We start from the raw sequence: 21775 nt of genomic DNA on the forward strand, positions 1-21775 counted from the left end.
AACTACAACAGACCCCCTCGTTGTTTACATCTGGCACATTAACAGCGAAATGAGAACACATCGATGATGGTGCACACGTGCTTGTTCTGGCACATATGCTCTACAGTTGGTGGACTATTTACTGCTACATGATTAGATCTGAGACCAGTTGCTGAATATGCCACAGCCTTTGTCTGCAGATAGAAGACATAGACAAACTGTCATTTTGTAGTGCAGAATCTTTATGAAACAACCAGAGGAACCGTCTTCAATCTCATAGTATATGTAAAAGATTTGGTGCGAGGTTCTCGACAACACAGTTTTGGTGTTCATTGAAATGCATGAGCTGTTGTTTAAGCTGCAGTAGAGCGTACTTTTTAACAGTGGCTGTTGATTGCAGTCCTCTGTGTAGCTTCACAGTGTTTTCATACAGATGTGTCGTTCCCTGGTAAATGTTTCAGTCTGTGATGACGCTTGAGCGAAGTCAGAGTCGAAAAATGCACCTACAGTTGAGAAAGTGCAGTAACTCAGTTGAAGCAGCAGAGAGTGGATGACAGTGGATGATACTTTTGCAAGAATGCAATTTCATGAAGCTATGATAAAGAAGTCAAACCAAAGCTTAGTGTTTTATAAAGCCGTGTATAATGTAAAAATACTTATTATTAGAAAAGTTCCATCAGAACTTAACAAGGGTTTACACTTCACACTCTGACTTCTGCAACTTGAGTGTTTAATTCTACATCAGCAGAACTTGGTCTCAGCTAAATACTGAACACTTGTATTTTCTGATAGAAGGCAAAACAGCCTATTCAGCACAGAAATAATATGAATAGTTTTGTAAAAAATGCAGTAAACTCTCCAAAGTTTTATTATGTGGAATAAGGGAAAAAATGCTTGCATATATTGTAGGGACAGAAAGAAATCCAGTCACTTCCTTCATTCTGTGTGATTCAATACGAAGCAGCAAACCCCTTCAACACTGTCCTCCTCCAGAACAAGTAACTGTCAGAGTCACAGTTAAGGAAATAGATTTTTGTTGAAGCTCTGTCACTGTATTTACTGCTTCATTAACACTGGACTTTTTAACAGAAAGTGACAAGATGATGAGCGGAAGGTAGCGAGGAGTTAATGTGACCTCTCCAGTCTTTACTCCTGTGGTTTAATGTTCAGATCAGATTAATGACCTTTGACTACGTCTGAAAATCTGTCTCTGTTTTCTGCCAAACAACTCAAAAGTGTCAGCAAAAAACTCTGTAACCCAAAAGGTCCACTTACTAGATTTTTGTGGAGCTTTCAGTCACATCTCTTGGCCGTAACAGAGTTGGCTTTGTCAACACATAATCAAAGTGTGGAACAAACTTCTGGTGTTGGATGTGAATGTCTCGTTGATCTTTCTCCATCTGTCGCCTGCTGTGACCGGGGTTGTCTGAGGTTCACAGACAGAAATATTCACCACTCAGTCCAGTGAACAAGCCACTCTTGGGTCCTGTGACTTTTATTTATGGGCGCTGGACTTCTTGTAAAAAATAAATGACAAAAATGATTAGACTAAAGAAAGCCAGCTACAGATGTGTCTGCTCAGTGAGAAGACCTGAACTGACTCATCATGTCAGGTTGTTTTTGTCAGTGAAGATCTACTGTTGAACTCCAATTATTGTTTTGTGGAAGAATTGTTCTTCTACAAATAATCTACAAAGGAGGACAAAAATAAAATAAAATATCTGCCTCTCTGTCTTCCTGTCATTCAGGATGATCCCAGCCAACCACAAATACTTCCTGCTGAGCGACCTGGCGTCATCGCGGGACTACGAGCTGTGTGTCTTGGCCGTGTACGATGATGGCATCACTGCCCTGACAGGCACCAAGCTGGTGGGCTGCGTGTCCTTCACTACAGAGACGGAGTACGGACGCTGTCACTCTATACGAGACCAGGTTAGTGTGTTGGAGTGCCGTGTTACAGTGGTGTCAGTCTGACAACACACTGAGCTCAGCGGCAGGAATTCTCTGGAAAAGACAATGTGGCTCTAATTATCAGGGGAATGGAGACAGTGTTGAATGAATATTCCAGTTCATTTGTAGCTGAGAAAGTCTTTTACTCAGTCTCACATGTATGAAGTGTACTGAGCACTGAAAACATTGGGACCAAAAAAAACTCTAATTAGATACAACAGAATCTGAAACCTATGAAATATCAGAGTGCAGAGGTGCAGCATGTGAACAGGCAACTGCTTGGGACCCCAGGCTGTTAGGGGGCCCCTGAGAGCTGACTCCACAGCATTGTCTCAAAATGCAGCTCCCTCCCCTTTAAATAACCAATGGACGATTTGCAGGGACATCTGAGTAGGAAAACATATAATGTCGTGTTGGGGGTCGGGGGGTGAGGATGGGGGTAGATTACATTAGAGAATGATTAACTAATAGTGACCATGCTGCACCACCTGACGCACCTGTGGCACACACCTGCATCTGCAGACTCTCATGTCAAGAGCAGACTCCCATGTCTCCGGATCCGCATATAAAAACGCAGGCCTAATGTTGGATGAAAACAAAAAACTGTGAAAAGAATAGATGCACGAAAACCGCAAAATGGAAAAATTGGCATAATTCAAATGGACACAGCCTGCACAGCGGTCTGTCTGACAGCTTTTGTGGTCCGAGGAATAAATGCTCAAAAATCTTGTGTTTTTTTATTTTAATACCTTCATGGCTTTAGAAAACATCCAAAACATATATTTATGAAAAGTCATAGACTGAGAGACCTGTAGTTTTAATTTAAACATTATTCACATAATAAAAACTCAAACATTTCAGAGGTTCTAACGTTAAAAGTCACCAACACTGCTCAGCGGTAGTAGCCCTCTTTAGCTCAGCAGATAACTGCATATATTAGCCACTCCAAAATTGAGGATGGCTGCCGTTTCAGGCTAGGAAATGTTATTTTTGGCAGTCATTGAAAGTTGTCCCATGGGTAAACTTCAGTGGTAAAATATATGTTTCCTTTGCCAGAAATGACGGCCATCTTGAAATTTCAAGTGGCTAATGGGATTTTTTTCAAATGAGTGGCCCCAGAGGAATTAACATAACACATTTGAAAAGATTATTGCAGTTATCTGCTGAACTAAAAGGGGCTTTATGTGTTGATGAGCATTATAATGTGGATTATTTAGGACCTACCAACATTGAAGTTAGTTAGTTAGTTATTTAGGTTTTTATTGTTCTTTGTATTTATATTTTGAAAATTTTCTTAACGTGAACATTTGGAATAAAAAAAATGTTTAGATTTCGTATGTTCGTTGATGTTTTTTACATAATGGTGATAAACGCTGATTCAAGGGGCCCCCCTGGCAAATTTTTGCCTAGGGCCCCAACGGACTCTAGAATCGCCACTGATCATAGTTGGTATTATTTACTGTTTATTAAAAGTCAGGGTCAGTTCAAGTGAACAGGACCTGCACACGTCAACACACACTGGGTGAGAATTTACAGAATGGGAACTTGTGAAGATAAAAAATTTTGTCATCCGCTCATTTCCGAAATGCAATAATCTCATTTCAAGGTGCATTTAGTAGCTGTTCTGGAGCTTTCAGTCATGACACAGTCTTCCTCGGCAGCTGGATTTGCTCAGTTGTCATGGAGCTGCGGATACATTTTCACTTGTACAGGGCTCTTCAAAGACTTCCGTCTGTGATTTCATGATGTTGGCAAATGATCTGCCTGACAGGAGAGATCAGATCACAGATCACAGGACTAACTGTCTGCACGCTTTAACTCTTCATCCTCAGTTCCTGGGTGGTACTATGATCATCATCATCGGGGGGATCATCGTGGCCTCTGTCCTCGTCTTCATCTTTATCCTCCTGATGAAGTACAAGCTGCACAGTAACCACTACAAACAGAAAGCCGCCGCACGCCAAGCCAACGTCTGCTCCCAGACCAACGGAGGAGGCGGAGGCGGAGCCAACGTCCTCGCTCTGCCTCCATCCTCCTCCTCCGCAGGCCAAGGTAACCGGAGGAGGAAAACCAATATGTGACTCCTCTCTGTTTCCTACTTCTGCTAATCTGACTCCATCTTGTCATCTCCCAGGTGGAGGTGCAAATAAAAGCTCCCAACCGTCATCATCATCAGAGGGGATGGGAGGGGCTTCTCTTCGAGGGACAACTGTAGTGGACTTAAATCCCACCCAGGAAGATGACGCCATCTCCCAATAACACACAGTCCAGCCCACAACCCACCAATCTTTAAGCCCAAACCAATACTCCACCTCCCTACCCCGTTTTTTTTAGTTTTTTTTATTTGTTGCTGGTGTCTGGAGCCAAACTCCACTTCAGCTGAGGAGCGGCTCCTGTCATTGGTGAGTAGCTGCTGTCAGATAAGAACGGGGGGAGGGAGGTGGGAAGGATGGACACTTACTGTATCTGCATTTAGAGCTGATTTCATTCTACGAGGCAGGGGGTGAGATACCTTCACTTCCTGATGGAAATGTACTATTGTTGTTGTTTTTCATGATTTCATGGAAGGAAAATGTAACAAGATCCTCACTCCTTGTTACTACCAGTGTCAAGTTTAGGTATTTAGGCAGCAGAGATTTTCATATTAAAAGGGTTGTAACGATACGCAAAACTCACTTTTCAGTTCATACCTCGGTTTTGAATTCATGGTTCGGTATGTTTTTCCGTACAGTTAAAAAAAAAAGCCGTGAAAAACATGACATTTCTTTTAATTCATTATGAATCTAACTTTGAAACATAAAGGCGTTATTGTAAACTTGTAAACTTGTGGAAAACTGGACATAATTTAAAATTGGATGTCTTCTTGTTTCTTGAATGCAAGAAATGCACATAAAGGCACATTTCTTCACTCTATTCTCATGTTTTTCTCAGAAAGATTAATGTATCTAATTGTCTGCAGAAAGGGCAGATTTTTGCCTTTATTTTGGTAGCAACAGTGAAACAGAGAGAGAGAGAGAGAGAGAGAGAGAGAGAGAGAGAGAGAGAGAGAGGAAAGTCAGGGAGAGAGAGACAGGATGACATGCATTAAAGGGCCACAGCTGGATTCGAACCCTTGCAGCTGTGGTTAGGACTAAACCTTTATGGTACAAGCATGGCACGAGTTACACCCCTTATATATACTATATATATATATATATATATATATATATATATATATATATACTATCAGATTCATAGTTAGATTCTCACTCCAGCTCCTTTGCAGTATTTTCAGCTGCAGTTTTTGTCACATCAAATGGTCAGGTTTAGGGGTCTAGACTGTTGGGGGTGGGGCCTTTGTCCTGCTCCCAGACATGTAGAATGTAACTCACACATGTTTTTTTGCCTGAATGAATTCAATTGAATATGATACACCTCAGACTTAGTGCAGCCAGAGAGAGAGAGAGAAAGAGAGAGAAAGAAAGAAAGAAAGAAAGAGTTTCATGTGAAGTTTGTTTGAAATTGAAATCTGAAACAGACAGAGAGAGGAAGTGATGGAGAGGACAGGCAGTGAACCATGCAGACAAAGTTCAATCAGCCTGCATCGCTGAGCACCAACTGAACACTCCTATTAAAAATACACTTTAATGAACAGTCACTCACCTGGATAAGGTACACACACACACACACACACACACACACACACACACACACACACACACACACACACACACACACTCACACTCACTTTCACACAGTACTCACACAGTTGGATGTTGCAGCTTTGCTGCTACCTCAGGGCGAATGAAATGGGCATTTGCCACTTTATCAAGCTGCAAAAAGACACACACACACACACACACACACACACACACATACACACACACACACACACACACACACACACCACACGCAGACATACACACATACACATACACACACACACACACACACAGACACACACACATATACACAGACACACACATACACACACACAGACCTGTGCAGTTTCCTGTCCAGTAAACAGATTTTAACAGTCCAATTGATTTCATATTAATACTTCCTGTAAAAATCAATGCAGGGCAACAATGTGTGTTATAACAGCAGCCATATAAAACCATAACATACCCATAACGTCTTATTTTCCCTCTTATAAGAGCATGTGAAGCTGAATGAATGAATGAGGAATTACATTAATACACACTCAAATTCACAAAGCTCCCCAGTTTGATTCAGAGTGAAGAATGATTCCTTAGGAAAGTGCTTATGATGCAGCTTGATATATTGCATACCAAAGATGCTCCATCAAGGAGGCTGGTCTCAAATATCCTGTTGTTCATTCAGAGTTGTTAGTTGTTAATAGAGAAATGAAGTGGGTGGAGCCACTGGTGACTGACATAACCTCAGTGTTCCTCAACACAGAAACAGTCTTGCAGGTGTTGTGTATGTTATGGCCCCGATTGTAATTATTTGAGCATATCTCTGAGAAATTGTGTTTTTTCTGAATACTACAATCTCCATGAGCCTTTGCCACCATCACAGTAGAGCAACCATTGTGATGTCACAATGTGAATCAGAGCTAGAGCAAATTCCAAACGCTAAATTTCTGCAGCTGAGGACGAACAGCTGAAAAATCATCAAAATCTGTGTCACACTAAACAGACAGTCAGAGTATAGATCCTTCTGGTCAATTATTTCCCCAATACTTTAGTCTGAATAGTGCGTTTTTATGTCAGCGCTTTGCTGTATTGTTCAACAGTGCATTTACAGAACTTAATGAGTCTGAAACAACCTACTGAATGTACTCACTTACTTGTAGAATCTGTAGAATAAAAAGACTACAGAAATGACCATAAGTCATTTGACCGACCAACCAACTTCGCCGTCAGGTTGGCTGTGATTGTTTTTTCTCCTGTGATGAACAGAGTGTATGTTCTACAAAATCTAATTTTAAAAAAAAGAAAGAAAATAAAAAAAAAAAGAAAATAAAAGAAAATTCATTCCACTGACTAAAAACAAAAAAATCTTCAAAGTAGGAGTTCTTCATAGAAATGTCGTGGAGTCAAAAGTACAATATTTGTCTTTAAAGTGTCGTGGAGTAAAAGTAGTGTACTAAAAAAAAAAAAAAAAAAAAAAAAAAAAACTCAAGTAAAGTACAGATAATGGAAAATACACTGAATGACTGAGCTAAAGTAAATGTACTTTGTTACTGTCCACCCCTGGGAATATGCATGCACACTAAAAACATGACGGCAACCTCCTCACATTAAAAAAAAATTGGGTGAATAACATGTAAAACTGAAAAAAAGGAAATCAGTGTTTGTGACTGCTCGACAAGGATAACAGCAAGGATGTGGAGCACAGTACAGAGATACAGTAGCTACATGAGATTAGCATGCAATTAAGCCGCAGTAGCACTGGCTATACCTTCACTTCCTGTGTGCCAAAGATGTCATATGACATAACACTACACAACACGGGTGAGCAAGTAAGCTAAGCTAATTGTTGTATCAAGTTCGGGACTTTGGGCCCAAGGTAAACTTTTCTCCAAGCTAATAAATGACAGTGCAGGTGACTTCACATCAGCCAAAGCCAGAATTCAAATGTGCCTGATTTTATCAGCCAGCGTGAGAAGCAGTTATGAAGCTCCTCCAAGGGGCATAGTAGGCTATCAAATAATCCCTTCATAATATCACAATATTGCAATATCACAATATAGATGTTTATGAGGTTATTACTCAGAACAAGATCTCAGATCGCCCTGTTGGTGTGATTGGTGCGATTTATTTACATTTTCACTTTTCTTCTGGAGAGGAATTCTCACTGTGGCTCCGCTCAGACAAAGAAAATGAACACACAGGCTCTCTCACCGCTCCCCTCTCTCCCTCCCTGCAGTCATTTGTTTGATTTTAATGAGCTGTTTTGTTATGATGCTTCCTTTCTCTTCTCCATTCCTTTCATATCTGAGTTCAAGGTCGTTTTGTTTGTCTGTTATCAGACGCCATAGCTTTTCTCTTTATCTTGTGAGATTTCTTTGAGCAATTTCACTCTAAAATTGAGATGTATACCCTAATGTGAGGTATCTATCAAAGCTCTGGAGGATTTTCTCCCCTTCACACAATTTATGAGCCGTTTCTCTTCTTTTATCTCTGTGTGAATTCAAACATTGGACCTGTATCGTTCAATGGATGGAGCGTAACGTTAATGCATTGGGGGTGAGCGGCTTCATTCACTGTTTAAGCAAACAAGCAGAGCATGTGTGTCTGTAGCGCGACCCGACACATACAGGCTCTGTATGACCTTATCCTCCTTCACTCTGAAAAGGTTTTACAAGCGACATGACAGGAACATGACAGGAGATGATCTTTTCTGTGCCATCAGGTTCTGCATCAGCCTGCTTCACATTTTCTGTGTCAGTAATTGGAGTTGACTTCCTTTCAGAGTGACGTACACACACTGTTCCTTCTGTCTTTGACCCCATTTCCACATGTTAACACAAGTGTGGACGTTTGATCTGGATCTGGAAAATCACACATGCAGGTGTAAACGCACAGGAAACATGTTCAAATCAGAGCGCCGTGTCCCGTGTAGGTATGGCCAAGACACAAATTGTGCCCCATCTTCCCCAAGTCCCAAGAAGCCACGGGAACAAATTACTAGTGGATGGTAACTGGTGTATTCGTTTACAAAATGCTTTCCAATAAATTGAGAGTGTATTCCAGCTTCAGAGTGGACGAAGGCCAAAATAACAAACACAGAAATCTATCGAGAAACAAAACACTAACATAACACCAGCTCCTCCAACCTCAACAGACATACAGGTCGTTTTTTTCTCCTCTCTGACACGACCCATAGGAGTGTCTCCTGAAATAGCGGCGCCATGGCTGCAGGCGTACCAGACCCAGGTTGTCAGGTTTACCATAATAAACACGTGGACTGCACCGAGAGCCGCGTACCTACCTTTGTCGTCCTGGTTACAATAATAACAACGTGCTTAAGTATATCGGATCATCATGTAGAATAGAAACAACAAAAAAAGCTAGTTTCACATGGGAATGGAACAGCGCTCTCCAGTGTCATATGTCATATATGTCATATCATCTTTTCCCTTTGCTCCTGTCATCATTACTATGACCACTAGATGTCGCCTAGCAACAAAACGTAACTGTGGGTCATAAAAACCTGCTGCACAGACGACCTGTGGGCTCGTTTTTTACAGATGGGACAGTCTCAACATAACCTATCTGCACACATCCTCGCATCACGTCAATTTTCAGGCCACAGAGAAAAAACATATACAAGTTGTAAACAAGACTGTGACTGTGCTTATATCAAGTGAATGCCTGTGATCAGATGCTATAACCCGGATAACGTAGGTAAAAAGGGTTAGAAGTGAAGTACAGTCTTTCTTGTTTCTTGAGAAGCACTTGCATGGATACAGAGCTCAGACCTCCTCTCAGTCCTCTACAGCTGAAATAGCAGCAATTCTACTGTTCACAGTGTTTCAAATGTCAGGCGGTCGACATTTCAGGTCACAGATTTGAGTTTGTTTAGTTTTTCCTGTGCTTACAGTGCTTGCTAAACTGTCTACAGTATGGATACATGCGTTAAAGAAGCTATTTGTCAGTTTTGCTATTGCTACATAGCTAAAGTTAGCATTAGGAGCTGTTTACGTACCAGTCTTGAAGAAACGTTGTGAGTTCAGCATTAAACGTCATGCCTGTAAGCACAGAGATCTGTGTCCAGAGGTGGAAACAAACAGCGATGTTAACTCTAGTTTAGAGTTAGAGTTTAGAGTGGCCTGATGTTAACTCTAGTTTAGAGTTAACATCAGTTTAGGGCTAAGACACACTGTAAACAGACTTGACTGGCAACATTAAGGCTACAAACCCATAATGCAACGCTCCCTTTAAGTCAGGGGCTGGGTGCTCCATTCAGAGACCAAAGATGCTCTTGTGAATGTGTAAATGTGCAGTCATGAGATGTTAAATGACTTCAACTTAAAAAAAAAAAAGGAAAACATATTGTTTGTTATATGGGCCAATATGATGATAAACACAATTAAAAAGAACACAAAATAATCACTATCTCACTGTTTCCCCCAAATTAGATGTTCCCCCCACCCCACCTTAAATATATAGGATGCGGTTTGTTTGGAGTTAGTGTTCTCTTCCTGTTAAGTCTTTGAGTATAGACATTTAAAAGTTGACTTTTCCTCTCCCCCTCCCTGGTTTCTGCTCTTCCTCCCTACTTCCTTTTCCTTTTTCTCCATCTCCTCCTTTGTTTTTCATCCCTCCATCCATCATCCACATCCCCATATGCCACTACTCCTCTATAACATTCCATCCTCTTTTTTTATCTGCTCATCATTTCGTGGCCCTTTCCTCCCAGTAATAATACACCTCCCATCTAAAAACACACATTTTGCCACGCATGTATGCACACACACACACACACACACACACAGATTTTTTTTTCTCATGGAAGGAATCTCCACGGCCCCCCCATTGGCCCTTAGGCCATTTGTTGTGGGTTTAATATCTATACACACACACTGAGTAGAGAAAACACACATACACACAAACAGCAGCAATTCCGATGCACCTGCTTCCTCTGCAGTCCAAATGAACTGAGCCGCTGTTTGTTGGTCAGCCTGATTCATTGCTCCCCGAGTTGCCATCAGTACCTTCTCCCACTAGACACACTCTCACACACACACACACACACACACACACACACACACACACACACACACACACACACTCACTCACTCACAGGCACACACACACACACACACACACACTCACACATACACACACACACACACACACTCACTCACTCACAGGCACTTTCAGCCACAGGAACACAAAATGCATTGTTTGTGCAGTTATACTGTATATGTAAACCATTTTTTCTGCTTTCATATCATTTCATATTACTTCACCCTTCATATCACTAGAATAATAACAGCACTTATATACATATATATGCAGCGTACGCTGTAGTAACCGTAATGGAGATGCATTTTTAAAGGATATATAACTGCAAGGTTGCAAAATGTTCAGATTGAATTTATCAGAACTTTTCCTGTCAACATATTTTCTTACAATATCTGCAGCTCAGGCATGATTAATGTTTTTATCCAGCTGCAGGGACGCCAAGTTGTATGTCAGATGCTCAGACCCCCACCTGGGTCCAAATTGAAATATCTCAGTAACTATTGGACAGATTACCATGACACTTTGTACAGACGTGCGTCGTCCCCAAAGGAGGAAGCCCTTGACTTTTCACCCAATACGACCATCAGGTCAAATTAATGTTTACTCAGTGGATTGGCACAAATTTTTGTACGAACATTGATGTCCCCCAAAGGATGAATCCTCCCTTTACATTTTCTTCTAGAATAATCATCAGGGCAACATTTCAATTTGTCTAATACTGTACTTTATCTGTTTAACAGTTTGTTTCCTTCACAATGAGTATCATAGTCTCATAGAGCAACAACTGTGGCACACATCTGTTAAGCTCAGAGACAGATTCTCACCTCAGTTAAATATAAAAGCATGAGTCAGCAAGTGTTGAACTTTTCCAATAATTAACTGAACTAGTAGCTTTTCTAATTGTACTGTAGTAGCCGAAAACCTAAGCCAACCCTGTGACCCTGTTCGTATTGGACAATCCTGCGCTTTTGCGTTTACGTCCAGTGCCGACATTCACTGTGAACGCAGGAAGAAGTGTGTTCTCTGTGTGGTGAGATGGAAAGTGGAGGGTGCAGAGGTCGGGGTGATAGATGTGTGTAGCATTTCCAACTTTTCTGCGGGGAACCTGCAATTAACGTTCATCTTTTAATCAGTCGTAATGATAGTCTTCCCCTGACCTTAACCACATCATAGTTGCCTCACAGAGCTGTCGTAAAAGCAAAGAATTTATTAAATATTGCCACTGAATTTAATCCAGGTTTTTGCAGAGTTGGCAAGGTAACACCTTGTCTTGTCCACCCAAATTAATTACTTCAAAAACTCTGAAAGGTACATAAGCTCCACACCATTAAAGTGAAGCGATAGATTCCCTGATTTTCTCTCTCTTGTCTGTAGGACAGAACAGACTTTATAGATTCACGTTCTCAGAGCATAAACAGTAGATCCCACTCTTATTTGCTAAATTAAATTGGATAAATGTGGAGGTAAGATGCCAACAATATCTTTGTAGACGGGTGTGTACCAGGGCCAGCCAACCCTATTATATAGTACACAAAGACAGGTAAGCAGTGGAATTAGTAATGAACCTAAGAGCAGCATTGTAAATACAGTTCAGTGTACATATGCATTAAGAGGAAGCACAATTACATATATATATAAATTGTGAGAAATGCACTGTCATCATCATTTTCTCCGGACATCAGAACAGTACACCAATACACACATGCAGACGAGCTACACACAAAAACACACATTCATTCAACACAGGTTCCCCTCCAATGCAATCCCACCATCCCACCTCGCTGGTTACCACGGAGAAGGACAGAGGGCAGAGAGGCGTAGGCACCCACGGGCAGATAGCATCACTGTGCGCTCTGTAAAGCCACGAGGCATCGGGGCGTCATTCAGTGTGCTTTTATTATCCAAGCCTGGCACTGAGCAGCAGGATGGCACAGTGACTAAACTGTTAGCGACCGCCACACAGCCTCCACTGAGGCCGGCAGGCAGCAGCCGCCCCGCACGGCGTCACAGTGACACCTGCTGGTCACATCACACACAGTGGCATGGATTCATGTGCTTTTATTTTCATGTTGCATGTATCCAGGGAAAGTAGGAGGCCTTCGTCATTCACATTCATGAATTCACACATATGCATTCACAGCAGTGGGGGCAGGGGTGGGGGTAGAGGGGGGGGGTCCTGGGAAAAGATAACAAAAGTGGGAGTTCACAGGGAGAGGAAGTGCTCCTTCAACCAAAGCAAAGGAAAAAATATGTGCTGTGCTCTGAACGGAAAATCATTGTATTTATCCAACAATTCAACAATACAGTCTTTTCCACAGCATGGAAAAATAATCACATCAAAGGAATATATACATATACAGCTTAGGGAACTGGGAGTGTTGCTCATCTTCAAATCACTTCACTCCAAGGCTGTGCCTCCAGCAGCTGCCTGAAAAATAACAACACATAAAACAGAGTAACAAAAGTAATTATACTAGGTTAGGCAACTAAGAAAGCTTGGTGAAGATAACAGAAGACTCATTAACATATCGTCACTGCGTAAGGGTTAATCCTATGTTTAGATTGGTGAGCTAAATTAATGCATGATGTTCGTCCGACCTTTGGCGGCACATTGACGTCCCACATCACGGACCCCTGCAGCCCCTCTGAGCCCTGCCCTGATATGGAAAGTACAAGCTGAGACAGTTGAGAAAGGAGACAGCACATTTACAATCATTTCCTGTAACTGTGTCACATGGTTTCTCCACCTCCCCGCCCCTTTAGGAGACCAGCAGCAGCTCTGAGTCTGTTCACTCCAATGGGAGAAGTGAACCTGATCACACATTATGATTCTTTCCCCCCATAATCACTGAAATAAATCATTTTTCACAAGCCACAGATCTTCAGAACATTTTTTGCAGATCAGGAGAAAATTTACTTTATTAGAGACCTGTCTCTGTCTCAGCAACAAATCAGAGATCTCATGTTGGTTCTGGGTTCACTGCTGCAACCACAGAAGTTTAGAGTGACCTGTACCCATATAGCAGAATGAAACTTGTGGCCCAACATGTAGTCCATGTACTCCCAGATCCCAGGGCAGATTCCGGCTGTTATCCTCCAGTATTGACTGACAGATGGTAGATTTTCTGTGCGTGTGCCAGAAGTGGTCCAGATGTGGAAGTGTATGTGCATCTGATAATCATGCTGTGTATGGGCCAGATTCGGGCCGTGGCACCAGGCATGTACAGGGCCAGAAGAAAACACGCATATAGCCCAACGCATGTTATTTTGCTACCTGGGTACATGCAACCATGAAGTTAACGTTAAAACTGGAATAAAACATGTCTTTCTTTGCTTGATAATACTATTATTGTTGTTATTATTTAACCATTTTTGGCGGGAAAACAGAGTGTTAGACTGATATGATCTTGTTCTGGGTTGATCAGATATAAGCTAGCAGTTAAAAACAAGCAGCAAAATCAGCGCAAGTTCAAACTGTATCTAGTGTTGTATTATATTGTTGTTATATTTTGACATGTACAAGCAATCATGACCACGCCCACTTAGGAGACAGGAAGTGTTTACCATTTGTTACCATTGGCTCTGCTTGTGATGCATCATCTTCTGTTATAGAGGATCTTTGATAAGAATTAAGTCCCCAGTTTAACCAGCTTATCTAAAGTGAGAGCACCAGAGAAACAATGTTATAATAATCTGCTTTATTTCTAAACTGTTCCTTATTTCCATTTTCAAAAGCTTAAATAACATAATAAAATAGCATGTAAAAAAATAACAAAGCAGCTTCTGTTTAAAGTTTGAAGCAGTTAAAGTAGCTGCTTACTTTAAATAAATCTTGTGAATGCACATTAACAGAAAGCAGAGAAATCCCAACTCAGGCTCTGCTGTTTCCTGGTATCTATTTTTATAGGGAGGCCTTTGAATATAATTTGCAGTGTAACATTGCCAGTGGCTTCATAAACCCTTTGACTAAAATAAAGCAAAGTCAAAGTCTTTTTAATCTCCATCTGAAAAAGACCTGGGTGTATGTGCAAAGAAAGCAGAGAGACAGATGAAGGCGGGCGGGCGACAGACGGGTGGATTGTGGGCTTATAGTTGGTGAAAGAGAGAAACATCCAAGAAAGACAAAAAGAGAGAGACAGGAGAGAGAGACAGAAGGGAGGATTATAGACTTATATTTAGTTAGTGAGATGGAGAAAGAAAAAAAAAACAACAGAGAGAAAGAGAGAAACAGCCAAGCAAACAGAGAGAGGAGTGCAGATGAGTCACTCAGCCCTGAGACACAGTTATTGACAAGAAGAGATGGAGGGATAAAGAGATGGAGAGAAAATGAAAACTCAGGGATGAGGGGGAGGTGAAGAAGGGAGAGAGACTGGGAAGAGACTAAACGTGAAGAAGGTGAAGAGAGGTCTGCAAATAGAAAACTGAAGCCCAGATTTACAGCTCGCTGAGAGAAGACAGAGCTAGACTGATCTCTCTATCAGGAAAATTAGTATCATTGATTTATCTTTTAGCCATCTTTTTTATCGTTCTTGTTATTGATTATTCATTGGTTGCTTATATATAAATGTGTGTGTGTGTGTGTGTGTGGATTTGCTGAATTTCACTCTTTTAGATCATTTTGAATTAAATGTATTTATGGTCTGTTGGTTCAACAAAATGAAACATTTGATAACATCACTTTGGACTTTCCAAACTTAAGATTTGCAATTTTATGTCAGTGAACAATCTGCTGATTGGAAAAATTCTTGGAAATGGCAGGTTCACTTAACAATTGTTAAAGCTCCATATAGTATAAAGGAAGATGTCCATGTGTTGTTTGATTATAAGGCAGGTCTAGGTTCTATATTAATACTGTCAAAGTATCAAAGCCTCAGTCCTTAGCACAATAGAAATCAAATCAGATAAAAATACAGAAAATGAATCACACTGTCCATATTAAGGCACATTAACAACATTATGCACAAAAAAACAAATCAAATCTATCTATCTATCTGTCTATCTATCTATCTATCTATCTATCTATCTATCTATCTATCTATCTATCATCTATCTATCTATCTATCTATCTATCTATCTATCTATCTATCTATCTATCTCTCTATCTATCATCTATCATCTGTCTATCTATCTATCTATCTATCTATCTATCTATCTATCTATCTATCTATCTATCTATCTATCTCTCTATCTATCATCTATCATCTGTCTATCTATCTATCTATCTATCTATCTATCTATCTATCTATCTATCTATCTATCTATCTATCTCTCTATCTGTCTATCTATCTATCTATCTATCTATCATCTATCTATCTATCTATCATCTATCTATCTCTCTATCTATCTATCTATCTATCTATCTATCTATCTATCTCTCTATCTGTCTATCTATCTATCTATCTATCTATCATCTATCTATCTATCTATCATCTATCTATCTATCTATCATCTATCTATCTATCTATCTATCTATCTCTCTATCTATCTATCTGAGCTGTAACTCCATCCTCTTGTTTATTTGTCTGTTTTGTGTGTTTTTCAGATTTACTTACATTCAGCTTCACAGCGCTGGAGGGAGAAGAGGCGGGAGAGGTGAGAGATCAAACACAAACACACACACACACACACACACACACACACACACACACACAGAGACACACGTACACACAGGTGAGAGGGTAACCACTCATTGTTTCATCAGAGAAGCTCCAGCAGAACGTCTTGAGGGAGAGAGGCATGGAGACATGCCAAGCATACTTTAACAGAGAGGAGGAAAAGATAGGAGGATGAGAGAGTGAATGAGGATGAAGGAGAAAGAGAAAGAGAGAGCAGCAATGAGCAGCCATTAGCAGGCCTGGAGTGAGTTCACCTCTAAGTGCTCTGTGAATATCGCCTTGCCTTAGTAAACAACATTATTCCTCCTTATTGGGTCATTATATAATGGCCCAATCCCCCACAGTGTGCAGACCGGTGGCGCTTGGTCTCAGCATCGTTCCTCCTTCCTTCTCCTCTGTCTTTTCTTTCTCCTTATCTTTTAACACTTCTCTTTTTTCTCTCCTCTTTTCTTCCTCTTCTCTTTCTCTTGCTTCCTGTGCTCATCTTTCTTCTCTCTTTCTTTTAAAATCTACTTTTCCTTTCATGTTGTTTTTCCCCTTATCCTTGACTCACTTTCCTTCTTTTATACATCATCTCTCTTTCTATCATCTCCTTTTTTTCATCTTTTCTCTTCTTGTCTCTGCTCTCTTTTCTCCTCTCCTTTCTTTTTTCCTCCCCCTCTCCTCTCTTCCATATCTCTCCCCCCTTTTTTTCCTCTTATCTCCTAGCCTCCTTTTTTCCACCTTTCTGTCCTATATTTTCTTTTCCCCTTTCCTCCCCCTCTCATTTCCTCATGTGTCATGTTTTGTGATCTCATCTTTGATCTCTTTCTCCCTCGCTTCATTTTTTTCTGTTATTTTTTCCTTTTCATTTCTCCTCTGCCCTTTCGTGCTTTCATCTTTCTATAACCACCTTCCTATTTTTTCACTCTCACATTTTCTCCTCCATTCTCCCCTCATCTGTTTTCTTTGCGTCTTTTTCTCCTCCCGTGCTCTTGTCTCCCTTCCCCTCGTTTTCATTCTTCTTTCAGCCAGTTTTCTTTCCTCCCACACCAACTCTTCTCCTCTCCTCACCCCCCCCTCCTTCCTCTTCATCAGTGTGTGCTGATTTCAGACGACAGTTTCATGCAGCTCGAGAGTCCTAGACAAACGGAACAAAACACAACAAAAGACAAGCAAATTACAGCTGAACTGTAGACCGTAACTTTTTATTAATGTTTGAATACATTAACTGATGCTCCTTTTTAAATCTTGCTTTTTCTAAAGAGCGCTGACATGTTTTTTACTGCTTCATCATTCATTCCTAAAAGCTATTAAGCATTCATTTGTCAAATTTCACTTTTTTTCTCACGTGCATCAGTCTCTCAGGTTCTCTTGAGTCATTTTGCATTTCAGTCTTTTACATCCGCTTTCACACATTTTCTAAACTAGGTCTCATTATTTCAGAACTCTTCACACAAATTCAAAAACTGCAGACACAAAATGCAAAGTGCCACATATCTGCTGTAAAATGAAACACTGAACACATTGAAAATATCATGAACACATCTCAAAATCAAGTATTTGCATCAAATGCCAAACGCTTTTTTCATTATAGTACATTTCAGAGGTTGAAATATACACAGCACAGTAAACACCAATGCAATGTTGAAACCTCGTCCTCCATGATGTCTCTGTCTTTCCTCTCAACCAACAGTGTGGGTGTGTGCAGTACAGTACACATGTTGGCATCTGAATGATTGTAGACCTTTACAGTAGCTACAATATGCTTTTAATAAGTTAAGAGATAAACTTTAAATAGTTATTACAGGTGGAGTCATTCAGTCAATATATAAAGTCAATTTACAACAATGATAATATGAATATATTATCATATATCATATATTAATATTATTCTGTCTTTAAATGATGAATTAGTCCATCTACTTATGTGGCTGTCTGTTATATTCCATCTTAAAGAGGACTTGTGTAGTTTACTGTACTTTTCATTTATCACACTTCAAGCGCCCCCTGCTGGCACAGTTTGAATTGAGCTCCCTCACTCTTCATTAGTACAATCTCCCCATGCACCAAAACACAGCTTTACCATCTGCTGTACTTACCAGACAGTGAAAAGTGCTACGGTGCCATTTGTTTGGCCTCGGTCTGTGTTTCAAGTACAAATACATAAGGCTCTGTGGGTGTGAAGGGGGTAGTTTCCAAACCAATGTATAGGCAGGGAATGGGTTTTAAAGCCCTGAAATCTCAGCAGTTGACTGAGCAGACACTGAGTCATCAGCATTGGAAAACAACAGTATAGAGCCTCTGCAGATGCTGTGGGGGTTTGTGTGGTTTTTGTAGAGTGCGTTTGTTTTTCCTAAAAAAAAAAAAAAAAAAGAAAAAAAGGGATGTCTCAAGTGTGTAGGTTCATAAACATTGAACAAGCAAAGACTCGAGGAACCTGCTGTCTATAAAGAGAAGAACTCCACACGAGGCCGGCTGTTAAAATATATTTAAGTGAAACCAAAAAAAGAGAGAAGAGCAGTATGAATTTCAGTCACAGTAAGAGACCATCATTTGTTCTGATAATGCAAGAGAAATTTAACTACAGTACATGCACTGTTAATTTATACTTCTGCTCCATTACAGGTACAAGTACTTTTTACTGCACTACATTTATTTGACAGCTATAGTTACTAGCTGCTTTAAGATGTAAGATTTCACATACTAACATCGACCAGTCCCTAAAATATGTCTCTGAAACACTGTTACTACCAAACACGGTGTAAATTAATTCAAATGAGATTCTTCTCAACCAGCTCATACATTAAAATTCTGCTTACATGTTAATGGATCAGTTATAATGATGAAATAACAGTAAATATGTTGATGAAACAGTAACTTAATGAGTACTTTTACCATTTGAATTATAAGTATATCTTGCAGATGAACTTCTATACTCTAACTTAAGTAGGAATTTGAACGCAGGACTTATAATGGAGTAATAAAACTTCCACTGCTGCCAGTAAAATAAGTCACCATGAGTTGACAAACAAAACTAAGATCAGACGTAATGCGTCTCTAATTACAGTAATCTAACAGCAACAGTAGCAGCACTTAAACAGGTGAGAACTGTCTGAAACCAGAGAAGCCACAATTAAGCAAATGGAAGGACACGGTTAATGAAAACTATAAAATAGAGATAGTAAATCACAGGATTAGGAATCTAGATAAACTTGAAAAATATTATATAAAGATATCAGTATAAAAAATCAATAAGTAAAATGGAGAGGGGGAAAGGAAAGGAGGAGGAAGAGAAGGAAGGAAGAACTGGAAGTAGTGAGGAGAGAGGAATAAGAGCTACTATATATTTTGAAATGAGTGAAACCTCTTTCAGTTTTTCTTCATTTTTTTCTTCTATTTTTATTGATTTCCTTTACTTTTACTTATCAATAGATTTTTGTGAATTGTTATTACATTATAGCTGTCATAATATTGTTTTTTCCTTTTGTTTTTTTCTGGGAAATAACAATCTAAGGGAATGACATTTAACAAATAAAGAGTATAAAAATATATACACAGTGCCTCAATCAGCCTGTATCGCTGTCTCCTGTCTCCTTTAGGTGCCCCGATGGGTTGCATGGTCACGTCTGCCTACTCTGCTGCAGTGATCAGGTATTCAACCCAGAGACACACCCGACCCTCTGATGCCACCTGATACCACAACCATGGGATGTGATGTAAACATCCTGTAGGCAACTGGAGGAGGATAAACAGCCTAAACCTGTTGATATGCACAAGTCTCCAGGCCGCTCAGATCAGACATGTGGGATACAGGTCAGGCTCCGGGCTTTGAACCCGGCCCGTGTTTGGTGCTTATCTGGGGCTTGAAACCTTGGATGTGAGGAATCATACTGAACAGTCGGGAATCACTCCTTCTTCTTCTTTTCTGAAGGAAGTATCCAGTGATCTGTCGGGGCTCCTGGATTTAGTCTCTCCATTTGACAGCTGGGATCTACGCGGACACTAAATGCTGCTCTGGGAATATAATGGATGGATTACTGTGGATTTGGGAAAACCCATTTCAAGACATTTGTTCCAGGATGTTCTCAGCTGTGGTTCGTCAATGGTTGGTGGCACCACTCTTCTCTTTTCTCCAGCATACAGTCATATGCCAAAGGATTACTGCAGTATTATGACAGCATTATTACAATATCGGGAGAATATGCAGACTTCCAAAAGCACACACCTCTCTATTATCTCTTAGGAGTCAAAGAGAAAATACATGTTGGGCCTTGGATTGAAAATACGAGCACATCGTCAGCGTCTTGTCTCGAAGCATCAATAATAACAAACTGTCAAACTAAACGGTGAACTTCTCTGGCACTTTAATCGTGTGTTTTCATTTCATCTATCTTCCCCTCTCTCTCTCTCTTTCTCTGTCTGTCTCTCTCTTTCTTTTTCTCTCTCTCTCTCTCTCATTTTCATGAACAACTGAATAGTATACTCTCCAGTATTATCAGTCTAACTCTTCTGGCTGCGGATGACTTAAATAATGTTGAAATAATCAGTGTGTTTGCGTCCATGGTGGACTGGTTCTCTCTTTGTCGGAGTATTAAAAAAAAACCTTTGGTGTCCCAAGAAGCCTTGAGGAACACCAGCGAGGATTTATTCAAAGCCAAACTTCAAGCACACAAGTCTGACTCTACATTTGGTGGTGAAAATGGTGAATTCTGATGTTCTGTTTGACACTGGAAAGCGACCATAAGTGTTCCTACTACTAAACGCTGGCACTTGAGATTGTTAAATGTATTAAGCGGTTGTAAAAGATGGCCAGCAGAACTTGCGCTGTCCCGTCCCTTCACTCCCCCTCGCTCCCCCTTTGCCGTTTGACAGTGTCTGTGTTTGTATGTGACATACACCTTACAGTCTTCGATGGTTTGATACCAATGATTTACTTTGAATATAACGAAACAAATGACCACAATAAGGATAAAACACAACAACAAGTGAAATGGGGATTTTATGCTTTCATAGATACAATTATGTGGATTTATAATGAAATAAAAAGGTATTTTTCTTGGAAAAACTGATGTGTTTTTATTCATATCTCAACAGAACTGTTACTTCTCTTTTGACCATTCTTTAAGTTGACAGGGGATTCAAAGCAATGATTTTTCCAGTGCACACTGCTTGACCAGTAGTGATTACATCCCAAAGAATGATTACTCATTCAGGATTCACTCAAATTTCTCATTTTTTACACTTTGTTCCACATGTATAGCCAAGTATAGCCAAGAGATGGAAGAGTACATTATATGTAACTTGTGTTAGTGCATTGAGAAATTAAAAATCACCTAGAGGGAAACCTGAAGGCTTTTAGTCAGATTTAGACAGAGGTAGTGGTGCACCACCCTCCTGTGGCTGAAATCAGAATTACAAACGCAAAAACAAATTTTTCTCCTGTGAGAGGCAAGTGAAATAAATATTTTCATTATTTTATATTTTTTTTCCCAGACAAAAAGTGTTTTATGTTACCACTAAGAGTTCTCCTAAATCACACTAAGAGTTTCT

General features: G+C 40.2%; 1 protein-coding gene and 1 long non-coding RNA gene across 2 annotated transcripts in view; both read left to right on the forward strand.

The window, feature by feature from the left end:
- The window catches only part of LOC111216932 (leucine-rich repeat and fibronectin type III domain-containing protein 1-like protein), a 54472-nt gene extending 50284 nt beyond the window's left edge, over nt 1-4188 (forward strand). Inside the window, exons 8-10 of the mRNA XM_022738593.1 lie at nt 1728-1911; nt 3762-3975; nt 4070-4188. Of these exons, the coding sequence (XP_022594314.1) occupies nt 1728-1911; nt 3762-3975; nt 4070-4188 (517 nt within the window). The remainder of the gene's footprint in view (nt 1-1727; nt 1912-3761; nt 3976-4069) is intronic.
- Nucleotides 4189-4243: 55 nt separating this feature from the next.
- LOC111216933 lies at nt 4244-20121 on the forward strand. The gene is made up of 3 exons (XR_002664937.1): nt 4244-4331; nt 16171-16220; nt 19825-20121. It is a non-coding gene; the product is annotated as an uncharacterized LOC111216933 (long non-coding RNA).
- The last annotated feature ends 1654 nt before the right edge of the window (nt 20122-21775 follow it).

Source organism: Seriola dumerili, unplaced genomic scaffold, assembly GCF_002260705.1.
Source record: "Seriola dumerili isolate Sdu_G_001 unplaced genomic scaffold, Sdu_1.0 BDQW01000036.1, whole genome shotgun sequence".
Lineage (NCBI taxonomy): Eukaryota > Metazoa > Chordata > Actinopteri > Carangiformes > Carangidae > Seriola > Seriola dumerili.